General features: G+C 35.2%; 1 protein-coding gene across 1 annotated transcript in view; it reads right to left on the bottom strand.

Moving 5' to 3' along the window:
- The window catches only part of ASCC3 (activating signal cointegrator 1 complex subunit 3), a 236,942-nt gene that overhangs the window by 117,133 nt on the left and 103,849 nt on the right, over positions 1–15,960 (bottom strand). The window contains 1 exon segment of the mRNA XM_031064101.1: positions 9,899–10,033. Coding sequence (XP_030919961.1) covers positions 9,899–10,033 — 135 coding nt within the window.

The following is a 15,960-nucleotide window of genomic DNA, read 5'->3' as shown; positions in this document are numbered from 1 at the left end:
AATGCAAAAACACTTCTGTCCAGTTCTGAACAACTCTATACCTTGTGCAAATAAACTAAAGGAATAGTTATAAAGCCCAGTGAAATTTGCCTACATGATGGTATTTGGAGGAGTTGGAAGTAGAAAGTGAATGACAACTGAAATAGTCAGCATACATACCTAAACAATTCCATCAAACCATAATGAAACCTATATTTGAAAATAAATGAAATCAAGAATAAGAACTGAAATTCAGTATTTTTTCCACTTGTTAATAAAATCATGGTTTTTAAATGAAAACATGAATCAAGCATCTAAATGTACCTTGGTGAATTTATTTACTTGCACTGATTCTAATAATATTTTTAAAGAGACAGTGTGAGACAGTTTCCAATATTGCAGTGCTGTTTTCTGTCGTTTTAGGTGCTTATGAAAATGTATTTTTCAATTATAATGGGTCAGACCCTTAAATTAAAAAAAAAAAAACAATTCAAAGATATTCTATACCTTGATTGTTTTACAATATAAAGAAAATTACATGAATCTTCAGGGAGCAAAGGGGACACAGTCAGTTAACAGTGATACTCTGAAGGAAAAACATCAAGCAATTCTAGAAGAAAGCACATATATTTATTCTACAGGATAGCTGTGAACTACAGGTTTTGTTCTGAATTTTATTTCAGTAAAGACAACTACAAAGGGTGTTCTCTGATGGCCTGAATCTTTAAAGCAATCTCCAACCACTTAAAAAAAACCAAGACACTGCATACTTCATTTACAACCCTGAAGAATAGTACTTTGTGATGAACTTTTTAAAGTCAAGTGTGACTGCTAGGAAAAAAATATAAAACAAAATACAGTTCACCAGACCTTGCAAAATTTACTTTCATTATTTACTGTATAAGAAATCAAACATGTTTTCTAAAAGAATGTCAATCACTGACCAGCATCAAGCCTGTGGAAGAACAATATAATCACCATGAAATACAAAGTACAACTGATCAACAAGCAGCATTGACTGTCAGCGTGCAATGCAGAAACCCTTCCAATTGTTATTAACTTTTCAATTACTCCTCAATGCTAATAATTACTGTAGCTACACTATTTCCTGACAAATGGATTAATGGATTGCTAAGTAGATAGGATCTCTTTAAACACTATTTTTTAGTCAGCATATGATTTCCATACAAAGGTACTAAAACTGCATGTGATCAGAATCATTTGTCAGTATGGTTTGGTGCCTCTTACACAGAAAAGGTGCCTGAAAATTGTCTACAGTCTTACTGTGAGCATATTGCATAAGGTTACACACTGCAAACTAGAACTAACTGGCACATTTTGGAAAAGCAAGCAAGACCTAGGGGTCCAGGGATTGAAAGCAGCTGAAAACTGGCTGAAGCAACCCAGCTCTTTGGGCTGAAAAGGGGCTAGGGCAGAGAGCACTTATGCTGACTTGACTATTTATAATTTTTTCTTGCTGGAGTGCTCACCTCTAACCAGGCATTGCCTGCCTTTTAGCCTTAAATGACAGAACAAAATGAAGAAAATGGAGCTTTATCCATTCAAGATACTTCACATATTTTTAATATACACCTGACCTAATTACACATGGTGAAAACAAGTGCTGGCAAAAATGAAAAGTGGGTAGTAGGCTGTGCTACTGAAGTACAAAGAATGCAGTCCTGGTTCCCAAACTTGTGAAAATTAAAACAATCATACTGGTTTTGGTTTTGCTTTTCCCTCCCAAATGTCTCAGAAGTTGATAATTTGTTTCTTTATGATTAGCACAGCTATTCAATATCCAAATATACTTGATACAATGAATGAGATTTCAAGTTGAAATCCTCTTATCCAGGGAAGCTGTTGAATAATAACTACTGGGAAAAGACATAGCAAACTTTTTGATCTGGATTACATGTTAAAGCATCCTAATAGCTAACTGAAGGAAATTTTCACAGTCAAGGGAAAAAGGAATGTTGTGTGGCTTTTCTCTCTCAGTGCCCAGAATGAAGTTAAAATTTCAGGAAAGACAAAGAGATCACAATTGCTTATGCAAAAAATAAGAAATAGCGAAGAATGCATAGGAAAATAGGAAAAGGTACTACATCTTTAATACATTCACTTATTTAAATCAGTTAGTTTTACAGTAATATTAACATTTATGCTGATTTTAAAAAATACACATATGCTGCTACTGACTGTTTGCTGCTGTGCAAATCCCTGTAACTGCAGCATCAACCAAATAACTTGTTGGAACTACTCACTACAGCAAGCAATGTCATAGCCTAACATCAAGGAACCTCTATCAGCCTAATATTCTTCCCATATCCCACAGAGAAAGAAGTTTCAGTATATTTTAAAAGAAGTCTTAGACTTAATGAGAATTACCTATTAAAGACATTCTGTTAAACAGTATAACTTTGAATTTCAGTTTCTATATTTTGAAGCACTAATAAAACATTTAAACAAATTTATTTTCCTTAAGGTCTGAATTTACTGAATGCAAAAACTGCACTACCTTGCAGAAGACTGCAGTAGACTTCATTTAAGGAGAGACGTTTAATCATGTTATAAATATGACAACAGTTTCAAATTATCTTACTAAGCACATTTAGTATTTAATAGGAATTTTGTCAACAATGAAAGGGGGTGCTATAGGCAACACATTATCCCAGAGTTTATCAGAGCATTTCCATGGAGGATTAGTAAGAAAAGGCCTTAAGTCTTGTATTTACAGTGGTTAAATCCATTACTGATTTTAACCTGAATAACTCTGAAAAAGCTGAGAAGCTCTGTACAAAAGCATAAAACCTCTTTCAGTAGTTCCTTGAAGAAAAACATCAGCACCCCTGTCAGCTGTATTTGCAACCTCAGAGATCATTCTAGAAAAAGGTTTGCTAACCCATTTTCCTTGTAGGAGATCCATTACTAATGCAGTGCAGCTTCTGGAAGTAGAACAAATATTCATGAGGTAGCTTTCCAGTAATAAACAGGATGAAACTAAGCATTGTTGCATATCAAGCTGACACTCACGATAGATAAAACAGAATATACAATCAAGCCCATAGATTAGTGGTGGGGGGAAAGTCCATTTTATTTTTTCACAGCATAGCAGAAGACTGTTACTTGTTACATCAGTGTTGTACTATCAGAGTCTGAGAGACAAGAAGTCTGAAATCCTTGGATAAGAGACTGGTTTTCAGAAGTACAGCTGATAACAGAATTCAGTCTATACCATATCGTTTATACCTTCTGATTCATAATAAAAACACTAGAAAATTCCATCAGGCTGTAAACAATACACAGGGCTACACAGAGCATCAAGCTGAAAATAGAACTACAAACTTAAAGCTGTGCAAATACAATTTCTAGAATGACACATAAAAATGTAATTATTATAATAACAAAAATATACATCAAACTTCAAGCGGTTTTCCTTTTTAAAGGTCAGGAAAAGCAAAAGCAAAAAGAAATTTATTGTTTCTGTCAACTTTTTATTTCATTTTACAACAGCTAACACTTAACTTTAATATCTAGGAATACTGCTAAAAAAACTGAAGGCAATATTTTTCTATTGCTCACAATATATCCCTCTGTAAAAAGGCCTCCCCAAAACTGAAGTGTCCATCTGAATAACAATGCTAAATTCCACAGCTCAGGATTCATTAAAACAGTGGAATTGCTGTATACAGAACACATTTTTCTTTAACACCTGAATTTTTAGGATCACATCTTATTGTGAATTTTGTCTCTGACCTTCAAGCAGAACTACTGAATAAAATATCCCATGAAAGAAATACAGAGTGCTTCACTTCCTTCTCTGAGAGACAATTAGCAAATATTTTTCACAAATAAAAAAATATAGTAATTATAAAACAAATAGGAAACTTCAATATGTTTGACATTTATTATAGCCTATTTGAATATATATCCTCATTTTATTTTTATAGTTTTTTTAATGGTATATCAAATATTAGATATGTTATTAGTAAAACAAAAATAAAATTAGGATTGCTCTGAAATAATTAAATGTCAGGCAAATGATTACACATTAAATATTTGATGAATACTCTCTAAAAATTAATTTCTAATAGTTTAAAATTGTTTGACAGATAATTAAGAGGATATGTAATTGCTTTTGGATTTTTAAGGCCAGTAAAGAATACAATGCTTTTAACTATTCTATTTTTTCAGTTCATCCTGTGAAGTAGCCTTTACTTCCATTTGCTGTGTCTAGACTAGAATGGTTTGAGTATTCCTTATTCTTGTAAGTCATATACTGGATTTCAGATGATTCTAAGTATGTTATTTATCCATTACAGCAAAAACTACATACAGAATACAAAATAAGGACTTTATTACATTATCAAGATTATTCTCTGCCAGGTATTGCTAAATTTCATGTCAAATGAAATGGCAAGACTGAATGGCCTGTAGTCTGCTAAATTTGGGAACAGTGCCAATAAACATCCATTTATACAAGATAGCTCTTGTCAGACAAACATGATATTATCATTATGAAGCTTAGATTAATCACTTTGCATCACACAGCAGTGATATAATACAGTTAAACTTCTGTCAGACATTCCATTTATATGATGCAGCATTGGGAATTAAATACTATATAAAATTAATTTCATTTATTAAAGAGATTAAAAGCAGGCAATGATGACTGAAGAAATTAATTGTATATAGGAACTTTCACATGACAGAATGTCAATGTCTTCGGAGATCCAATTTGACCTATGGATATTTAATATTTGTACCAGTGATCAAAAATTTAAAATATGAACATGCTGATTAAAGGTACAGTTTGGAAATAGAAACACTCTGAAGGAATGGTAAGTGCTCGCAAGGACAGATCAGTTCCACACCACCCCTTGGCCCACCTACAGATGACCTTGGAGGTTTCAGGAACAAAGAAACCAGGTCATGTTTGGAGTACAGATTTTAAAAAGAACCTAGAAAAGCTCTTAAAAATCGTGTTTTATCATGTTAATACTCAACTTATTGCATAAAATGTATCTGATTTATGGTGTAAGGTTAAGAAATGCTGTACCAGGTCAGACACACAGTCTGTCTAGAGCAATAGCTGCTTTGAACAGCAAATGCCTAAGGAAGAGGAGTGTGAATGCTCTTCCCAGTATAATCTCTTGGCCCCTCTAACTTTGCCACTGAAAGACTTTCTGAGTAGCTTGATCTACCTTTAACAACAATAATTTGCTATTTAAATTAATAAAAACTTTCTCAGGGAAAAGAGATTAAGTCAATGAATGAGCTAGCATAAGATCCTGGGTCTAGAGCACTAGGCAGGCCAATTCAGACATCAAGAATTACACATGTCAAGGCTATAAGCATTTTAGAAATTGTTACTGGAGCTCAAACAGAATTTTGTGCCTTGCTGAATTCCCTACATCACATTATAAACATTTCACAACAGCTGGTCCTTCTTGTACACAAAAACTATGAATCCATTAGTGTGTCCCTGCAGTATTTCTACAGCTCTGACTTGTTCTGTTTAGAACCACAATTGTCTGCAATAACATTTTCTTTTTTTTTTTTTCCTAACAGTTGTAATGGTAGAAAACTGTACAGATACAATTCCTGATGACAGTCACTTAAGCCTATAAATGTAGGCTTTGTGTGTACACCAATGTGGTACTGAAGTTTGTACCTTAGCCAGTAAACCTCTCCAGCATTAGAATTACCATTGAAGGAGAAAACTGCACTTTCAGGATACCTGAATGCAACATTGTACTTGATTCAGGCACTGCTATTCCAGGCTCTGGTGTCTAATTCCAGGATGGGTTATTGGAAAGAAAGTAGAAAGTTAAGGAAAATAACTAACTTCTTTATACCCAACTTGACTTCACTGTGCCTTGTGTCTTTCTTTATCTGTTACACTTTGAAATCTTTAAAAATACTGGCACTGAAAGTTCCTATGACAAAATACATGACAGTAAAACCCTTTGGTAAGATGCACACACATTACTGCTCTTAATATAGGTACTTCTGTTGGAAATATTTACTGCTAAGAAAGAAAAAGAAAATTTAAATGGAACAGTAATAGTTTTAATAACAACCCACCACATGCTCTAATCACTGAAATCTTTGGTGTACTCATAAGTCTTCATATGTAAGAGTCTTAATTGCTCAGAGAAGTGTTGCTGGCATATTACTCATTTTATGATTATTGATGGCTGTTTATGCACAGTTGCTGCTTTGGCAGACTATATATCTTATTTGATTAGTATCTTTATTGTGCTAACTGTATATAAATAAAAATATGCCTCAAAGATACATGCTGTGACATAATTATTTCAATACAGTACATTTGTATTAGTTTAAACAGCAAGTTTCTGATGAACAGAGAACATAAAACCACAAATTCCCTCAATATCTTGAAAGCTGCTTTTGTAGACAATAGTTATTAGGTAACAGAGCCAGAATCAACAAAGTAATTAATTTTTATTGTAAATGAAATGAATATAGCTTTGTTTGTTGAATGGATCCTGAAAGAGATCCATTGATCAATGGAAGTATGTTGGGAAAAGTTACTGGGGATGTTTTGCTACTGATTTCAGTATGACTAGGCCTTCACTCTATTTTTAGTATTCCCATTACTGATTTATTTATATGTGACAGTGAAGGAAATCTTAAGTACACGGCAGTATCTAATTTGTGTAAAATACTAACATCAGTAATAAAATAATAGTATTTTTCCCCAATATCTAGATCACACTCACATGCACAAGAAGTAAGATAATCCAAATTTACACTCATGTAATATGTGCATATGACATATACTTATCACTGGAAGAATTTAAAGTTCTTCTGTCTCTTCATAGCCATTGCAAGACTCAAGACAGACACAAGAAGGTTATGTGATCCTTGCTTGAGAACACAATTCCCTCTCATTCATTGCTATATGTTGTAGTTTAGGGATGATACTTCCCAATTTACTGCTCCCCACTGAGAGTCTCGAAACCATGCACTGCTTGCTTGCTTCTCCCCCTCCCACAGCCTCCCCTTGTGCTGGAAAGGAGGATGGAGGCAAAAAGGTGAAGATCATGGGTTGAGATAAGAACAATTTGCTGGAAACAGCAGAAGGGAAGAAAACAAACAGTAACAGCAACAACACTAATGACACAGGGCACAAGAAAGAGGGGAACAATTCACGTGTGTCTGCTGGAACTGCTGTTACCAGACTACTCTGCTGCACCTACATGACCAAAAGGAGCCCCTCCTGCCCAGAGGACACCCCCTTCCTTCTGCCCCCAGACCCCAGCAATTACGTGAGTTGGTACAGAATAACCTCCAGGTCCCCTCTTGGCTACCAAAAAGATTAACCCAATCCTGGCTGGAACCAGGACACTCTGGTCTTCACACCTTTTCCTTCTTATCTGGTAATAAATTTGGTCTGTTATTGACAGTCACACTTGCTCTTGCTTTCCCAGACAATCATCACCAGCCTGGTTTGTAAGTGCATTTTGCCTCATCTTCCACACTCTTCCTAGGTACTGATTTATAAGAATTTTTAAAATTCTGTTGGGAAAAATTCCATGATTTTGCACATTGTATTTTCATGCCTCAAATTTCTCTGTAAGAACACTTGGAAGTGTGTACCATTAGTACTGATCTTGTCTACAGCTTTTCCTGAAAAAGGGATGATGCTTACATTTTCATATTAAAAGAGTAGTATTCCCACACAAGAATTCAAATTATCTTGGGAGTTTGCTTAGAATAACAAGTACATTTCACATAAACCTATATAGTGACAATATTTTACTTGCATTTTTTATAAATAGCATGTAAAGCTTACAATTTAAATACTTACTTTCATTTACCTCTCTCTTTCCCAGTTTCTTCCTCACTTCCTGAATCATGATGCCAAGTCATCACTGTTTTCAGTGATGTTTTCAGCCTCTCTATTCAAGCCATTTCTTCAGTCCAAAAGCAGAGAGATTTGTCTGATTCATGGCAGCTTCCCAGAAGATTCTAGTGTGTAATTCTCTAAATAAGCCAAAGACTGCTCTCCCAAAGTCCTAAGTCTCACTGTTTACCATCACAACCTTCCTCTGAATACTGAACTCAATCACTACAATGAAATTTGCCATTCATGGAAATGGCTGTCACCAATTCTTGAGCAGCAAAGTAGGGGCCTGGTTGGACTCAAAAGCAGTCCCTAAGCATAGCTTATGAACCTCATGGGTGGCTTGAATAATGCCACTATCCCAGATAATGGTTGAAAACGAAGTGGGAAGAATTCTGCTAGCATCCACTAGAGTAAGTCACAACCACTACATCTGCCTGGACAGATAGTCCACAACAGATCTCAGCCAGAACCTCCCTGTCCCTTCCTTCCTGCTCCCACCTAGAAGCAGACAGGAGCTGCACATGTCCAGTTTCACTGTGGGGCTCTGCACAGTCAAAGATCAACCTAACAGAGAACACAACTCCCTCTCCTCCACTTCCCTGTCTGTGCTTTCCAGTTTGGTGCATTTGGTGCACTGCCTCAGAGATGAAATCTACTGCTATTTCCACAAGTAACAAGCATTACAGCACATCAAACCACATTCATATCACACATATTCCAAACAGGTTTAGAACTTTCCTCTGTGACAGTTTTGTGGTTTCCACTGACACAGGAATATGCTTTCTAATTATTTAATCTAATTCAATTAATTAATGAAAAGTAAAACTAATGAAAAGTATCTTTACAGGAGCTGTTTTCACTGACATACACAGTGAGTTGGATGAATACTTCTTTGACAAATATCTCAAAAAATATGCACTGCTGAAATAAGCATAAAAATTTTCTTGATTTCTTTGGCAATAACTTTGACTATCTAAATAAGCACTAGTATTTTCAATAGCTTAGTTTTTTTCTTCTATTACCAATAAAAAACTGACATTTTTAATAAATGAAGAGTTTAAGTTTTTTTCCAAGAAATCTAATGAGAAAAGGCTCAGCATCGATTAGTGCTATAGTAGAAACATGGGGTCTTCAAGTTCAAGTTTGATGTTATTTTTATAATACAGCAGATACTAGCATCTACTAGAAAAAGAGGGGCTTTAAAATATGCTATGTTATGAAATATAATGATATCAACTTATAAGAGCATACTTTTAAAATATTTATTATAGCTCTCAGAAGCATCTTGCCAAAAAGAATATAATTTATCCTGATTTCTCCACGTTTCAGAAATCTATGCTCCATTCATAATTACTAAGACTGAATGAATCTTTTCACATTTTCTTCACAGGTATATAATAAAGTAACATATTTATTATAGCTAACAACAGATACAAGAACCTAAAACCCTCAGAAGATTGTAATTCACAGGTAAAAAATACTGAAGAGTTTATAGATATATTTGCCAGTGCAAGAAAGCATCTCCCATATGTATTAAAACTTCTGCAGTAAGTATCTTCTCTATGTTCATGGGGAGAAATTAATTGTGGAAAGAGAAAGAACCTTATTTTTCATGGGATCTTAAAAAGACACTGCTAAATCTAGTCTTTGGCCTTCAGTGGATATCACCAAATATAAATGCCACACACAGCACAGAATTAAGAATTGTTATGGAAATATTATTTCAGCAGATATAATAGCATATTCCTTGAAACTGGTGGTTTAGAGACTTCCTTAGCTGCAAACATGATAGTTACTGTCAAGTAGTGCAAGGTGAACAACACAGTTATCAGCTTTATCTTAACAAACTGGAAATAACAAGACTTTGCTCTTCCTTTACTATTACTCCTGCTCCCCTATTCCATTCAGCAACCTCATATGACTTTTCAAAGCAAAATTTTCCCAGAAGCTCAGAAATGCTGCATCTATTCCCATGCTGGACTGTCTTGTAAAAAATATCAATTCCAAGACTGAAAAGACTACCAGCGTAAATTATTCACTTACCTGTTTTTCAGCTTGTCCATATTCTGACCCTTGGGGTGACAAGAAGTGACAAATATGACCATTGTTTTTTGCTTTTTCTCGAAGAGCCATAGCAGTTCGTACTGTAGCATTTCTAGCATGAACAAACACCATGACCTTTAGACAGAAAGAAACAGGGCCAATGAGAAATAATAAAAAAGGTTTAATCAAATAATGAAAACTCTTTAATTACAAAATATTGCCTATGGGAATGACAAAAACTAGTTAATACATGACATACTGATGAAAACTAACGCCATTCAAAGGCAATTAAAGGATGATCCTGCCTACATTGTTATTTAATATTTTCAAAGAGCTTTTGAGGAGATTGTATTTTTAAAAAATTCTTAAGTCCTTAAAAATAGAGAAAAATTGTTGGCCATAAATACTTCATGTTCACACAGTACTAAGATTAACATTGATGTAGAGAGTTGTGTTATTTGACACATCCTAAATGATCTGGAAACAAATACTGGGCTGATAAACATTCTGATGCTACAACTTGGCTATGTGAGAAAAGAACAACCAATCAAACAGAAGAGAACTACTCTGCAATGCTCACAGTTAAAAGAATATTACCATGGTTAACAGCAGGACCACTAATGCAATGTTCAAAAGCCATGAACACAAACTGTTTGAGAGAAATATTTTTTACTTTTTTTTTTCATGCTGTTGAGAATGTCAAGAGATCTCAAAAAAGAGTTGGAGTCTTTTACCTAAGAACAACTAAAATATTCTTTCTTTCTTTCTTTCTGATTACTGCCTGCCATAATGTATGTCTAGAAACAACCCTGTGGGCTTTAGAAACTTTGATAGTCAGAGGCACTCAGTAGAGACGCTTCAAGAACTGGAATGGGACAGATGGATTGGGACCACATTGAGTTCCCTTTCTCTTCTGCCTATTATACTCAATAAATTTCAGTAAATTCAGCAAGTATAAACAAAAAAAACCCCACACACGTTTCTGCTTTTAGTTAGCAGAGGCTTGGAACAAAACTTCAGTTCTGATTTCTAAAGCTTCTGCCTACATGTATGACAGTCTCTGACACCATTGCAATCATTCATTCAGTAAGACCTTAGTATGCAGACAATAACTAAGAAACAATCATTGTGCAACTGTCCTCTACCCAGAAGCCTTTCTACAGTTCTTATAGACACTTAATTTTCAGATGTGCAGCACTTTTCTTTGATATTTATCTGCCACTGATTTAATAATTCAGAGCTGGATTCATTGGCTTTTATGTGTTAAATGATCACATATCAACACTTGAAAAAATTTCAAGTGATTGCAAAATTGTTGACTAAAAAACCAGAACTTTTCAGACAGACAACAATCTCTGTATATCGTTACATCTTGTAATCTCTGTACATCACAACATGTTTTTAAAGAACCAGCCCTAGCTAAAAATTGACATATAACACCTTGTTGGATGTTTTTTTCCCCAATGAAGTCAGTAAACATTCAAATATACTGTAAGACAGCAATATAGTCTTAGGAGGGTTAATTTAGCCTGTCCTAACTGTGTCAGAGAATATTATATTTCAGTGGCAAAATCTCTGTGCATTACATTATGCAAATAAGTTAGGAAAAGTAATTTAGAATAGAGAGAAGTGGTTCCACAGTTACAAGCTGTGTAATTAGATCTGTACTTTGCAGTTCAAAGCCAGCTCTGGTGTATATAGCCCTGGTGCTGAAAGCATCTGCTGCTGCTCTCCTGAAACCAAAGCTTTTAAATAATAAAAAATATACAAGGAAGGGGAAAGCAAATGTCTCTAGCTAGGTTACCTCCTCAGAATTTTTGCAAAGTATAAAACAAATCAAACCTTTTACTGAAGACTTTGTTTAAAATTCACAGCAGGAACTGCTTGCATTCCCCAAAGAGTTGCATATTCCAGGTTTTAATCTTTATGAAAGATGTTAGTGCATCACCAAAGCACAGAGAAGTGTGCTATTATTACTAAAAATGTATAATCAGGTACTTGAAATACCTTGAAATACATTTCTTTTGCCTTGGACAGCATAGATGCTTGGATTAACTTTTCCTGCTGGAAAATACATATCTCAAACTGACATTCTCTATGATAGCCTTAAAATGTTGCATCATTTTTCTGGGGAAACATGCTGACTCTTTCAGTTATCTTTCCATCTTCCTATTAAAAGTGCTGGTCACCTGAATGCTTGAGTTCAGCAATTCTCTTACTGAACACCTCTGCTCGATGAGAGAAGGCCTAGGTTTTGTCAGCCACTTTGCCTCATACCTTTCAAAGAAACTAAGACTAAAGAATGAATTTATTTAATTCAATGTTGATATTAATTATGTGGTAAAGAAACAAGTATCTATATCTTAGCCTCAAGACACTGTTCGGCTTCACACAGCTAAATCTTATAACGTTCTTTTATGTGGTTCTTGATCTGGGTATTACTTCTACTGAAAATGAACAGTTAGGGATATTGATCAACAGATTAATCTGTCCAAACATCTTCTGCCTTGAGGTCAGCATGAAAACTTCTCCAAGTATTTTACAAAACTCAATTCCTAAAAAAGTTTCAATGCTTTTCCCCAAGGACTGCTAATGACACCTATTTATGTTAAAAACATTTCCCTCCACATCATTAAATGGAACCACCTTACAGACTAAGTAAAACTCTAACATGTAGCCTAATTCTAAAGATTAATAAAACTCTTTTCTCTCATGCTGTGATTTCTCCCTAACTGCCAAGACACAGTTCAAAACTGCAATGCCCAACATTTACAGAATGAAAGTATATTACATCCAAAATATACATGAAAACAACACACAGAGCTCACTAATGGCTCTTGATCAAAAATGATGCTAAATCAGGATATCTTAGATTACCAGATCTAACTGATAGCATAGCAGTGTATAAATGTGATTTCCAATTCCTTTCACCAAGTCCAGTAACTCATGAAGTACTATCCAGAACTAATAACTAAAAAAACAGCAATAAATAAGAAATTTCATAAGTTGACCTATACTAAAGCTTAAAAAGTCTAACTTAGAAATCTTATTTTTGCTTTAGCAGATTTTGGTATTTTGCATATTAAAGTCTTTCTGCACATTAAACAACACCATGGGAATGGAAAAAGCTGAACAGGCTGTCACTTACTAAGGCAACAAGAGAATTTGAATTTACTTTCTAATTATTTTAATTAATGTTAGTACATCTTGTATTTAAAAGAAATATTGATATAATTTGCATGTGTACTAAGATCTTTTACTACAGAAAACTGAAGGATTACTATGCTGCCTACAAACTAGTGTTAATGAGACATTTTTTATATCCTTGTCTACAAAAAAATCACAATTTAAAGGCAGACTGCATTTACTCATCACATAACATTAAATAATGTGGATTGGAATATATGAATTTTCATTCAAAGTTGAGAAGTCAAATAAAATTAAAGAGAAATATTTAGGAAACTGTGCTGTAGAACAAAGCTGCACAATACCACACAATATTTTAACAGAAAATATTAATTAATAACAACGAAATATATGTTTCATCAGCTAATCAAAAATGCAAGGTGATATATTTTGAAGTCTTGATAGGTTGCCATTAATCACTCTCTAAATTTTGATTTATTCACTCAAATAAATTACTTCTGATCATCCCTGTTAAAACAAAACCTAGGATTTTTCAAAACAGTCTATATAATCTCATAAAAATCTATTTATCATCACTATTTATCTAACTACCTTTCTATTTTGATATACTAGGTTTTAAGGGGTAATTACTCAACTGTGCAGATATTTTTACTATTGCATTGTGCACTTATTTATTTATCTGCAATAATAGTACTGTTTAGACATGTGCCCTATAATTTCAATTTCTGTATTTTTTTTTAATGTGGAAATTTTTTAATGTATATTTACTTAAAATGTGACTACCCTAGTGAATGCTTTATTGCACAGTCCCATCTAATTTTTTTATTGTTTATGAATCACAGAATTTTTTGAGTTGGAACAGAACTACAAGGATTATCAAAGTCCTTCTCCTGGCTTGGCACGGGAAAACCCCAAGAATCCCACCATGTGCCCAAGAGCACTGTCCAAATTCTTTTTGAATTCTGTCAGGCTGGTGCTGTGACCACTTCCCTGGGGAGCCTGTTCCAGTGCCCAAGCACTCTCTGGGTGAAAAATATTTTTCTAATGTCCAACCTAAACCTCCCCCAGCTCATCTTCATGCCATTCATGAAATTATGTAAAGGGTTCTGGTAGGGACATTACAGTGGAAGTTCTTTATTTTCTTCCTATTGGCCCTTTCATTTTGCCTTGTGTGTTTTACATCTATCCATAAAAAATGCTCTATTACACAAATTTTGAGATACTATCATATTTCTTATTCTTAATTTTTATTTCTCTTACAGTAAGGGTATGACTAAGGATCAGTATGATCTTTCCCATTTGCCCCAGGGACTCTGGGATTCCTAGGCAAATCTCACTAGCAAGACCAAGGCAAAGAGGACATTGAATAGCTCGGTGTTACAGATATTTCATTTCACAAGGTTTGCTGCCCCATTCAATAAAGAGCCATCATTTTCCTTAGCTGCCTTCCTGCTGCTGCTGTACTTGTGGAAGCCCCTCTTGCTGCCCTTCACACACCTTGCCAGATTCACTTTCAAACAGAGTTTGGCTTTCCTAATCCTATTTCTGCATGGTTGGACAGTGGTTTTATATTACTCCTAGGTCTTCTGTCTCTGCTTTACCCTCCTGTCTGCTTCCTTATCATGTTTGCCAGGAGTTTCTTTCTCATCCACACTTGCCTTGGGCCATTTGCTTGATTTTCTGCACATCAGGATGGACTGTTCTTGAGCTTGGAAGATCTGATACCTGAAAATCCCCTAGCTGTTCCAGACCACCTGTCATAGGATTCTTTCAAGATTTCTGAAAAGGACAAAGTGTTCTCATGCAGCCCAGGACAGTGCAGCTTTTTGCCTTGTTCCCATCATTAAAATCTAGAACTCCACCATCTCACTGTCACTGCAGCCAAAACATTTCCCAGCATTCAGATCCCCAACCTGTCTTCCCCTTTTTGTAAATACAAGGTACAGCACAGCATCAACCTTCACCAGCTCCTCAATCATCTGTGTTGGGAAATTGTCATCAACACACTCCAGAAACTTACTGGATTGCTTTTGCTCTGCTGTGCTGTCTCTCCAGCAGACATTGCAGTGGTAAAGTCTCCCTAGAAGACCAGGGACTACAAACATGAGGCTTCTTCTAGTTGTCTGAAGAAGGCCTCATTTACTTTATTCCTGAGCAGTGTCTGTAGCAAAATCAACATTGCTTATGTCTATCTATTGGCTAATCCTCCTCCTAAACTCCCAGCTGGCTCATCATCCATCCCTAGGCAGAGCTCCAGGTATCCCTGCTGTGCTCTCACACACAAGCTTCTTGCTGCCCTAACCTTGACCTTGCTCAAGATTCTGTTTCCATCCATTGCAGCACTCAGTCATGTGAGGCACAACATCACATCTCTGATCTCAATAACATCTTAGCTCAGCAATTAGGGATGCAAATCCCTAATTTCTCCCTTTTGTTCCATATGCTGCATGTAGCAATACACAGGCATTGCAGAGAGGCACTCAGCTATGCCCGTGTAAAACATAACATTGTGTCCTCTGCCGCTACATAGAACTGAAAGATACAGGGGTTTGCTGTCATTTCCAGGCTATGGATATATGGATGTATTTCAAGGTTATGGATAAAACAGTTATGGACTTTAAGTGACACTAAGCCTCTAGCATTAAAATAGGAAACTCCCATGACATCAAACTTTTACATTGGAGAACAGCCAGTGTTCACACAGCAGTACTTATGGGAGGATGATTCAAGTGAAAATTACTTGCCCACATGAAACTTGACAACTTTGCCTTTAAACAACAGTTATATACATTTTCCACTAAAGAAAACCTGTTTCAGAACACTATAATAGGATCTGTGCTATCTTCCATTTGTAGCGTTAGCCAAATATATCACAAACTGCAGAGGAAAAATGAATAGAGTGAAAATTAAAGCAG

This window comes from Geospiza fortis, unplaced genomic scaffold (genome assembly GCF_000277835.1).
Source record: "Geospiza fortis unplaced genomic scaffold, GeoFor_1.0 scaffold1628, whole genome shotgun sequence".
Lineage (NCBI taxonomy): Eukaryota > Metazoa > Chordata > Aves > Passeriformes > Thraupidae > Geospiza > Geospiza fortis.
This window is presented reverse-complemented; position numbering and strand designations above follow the sequence as displayed.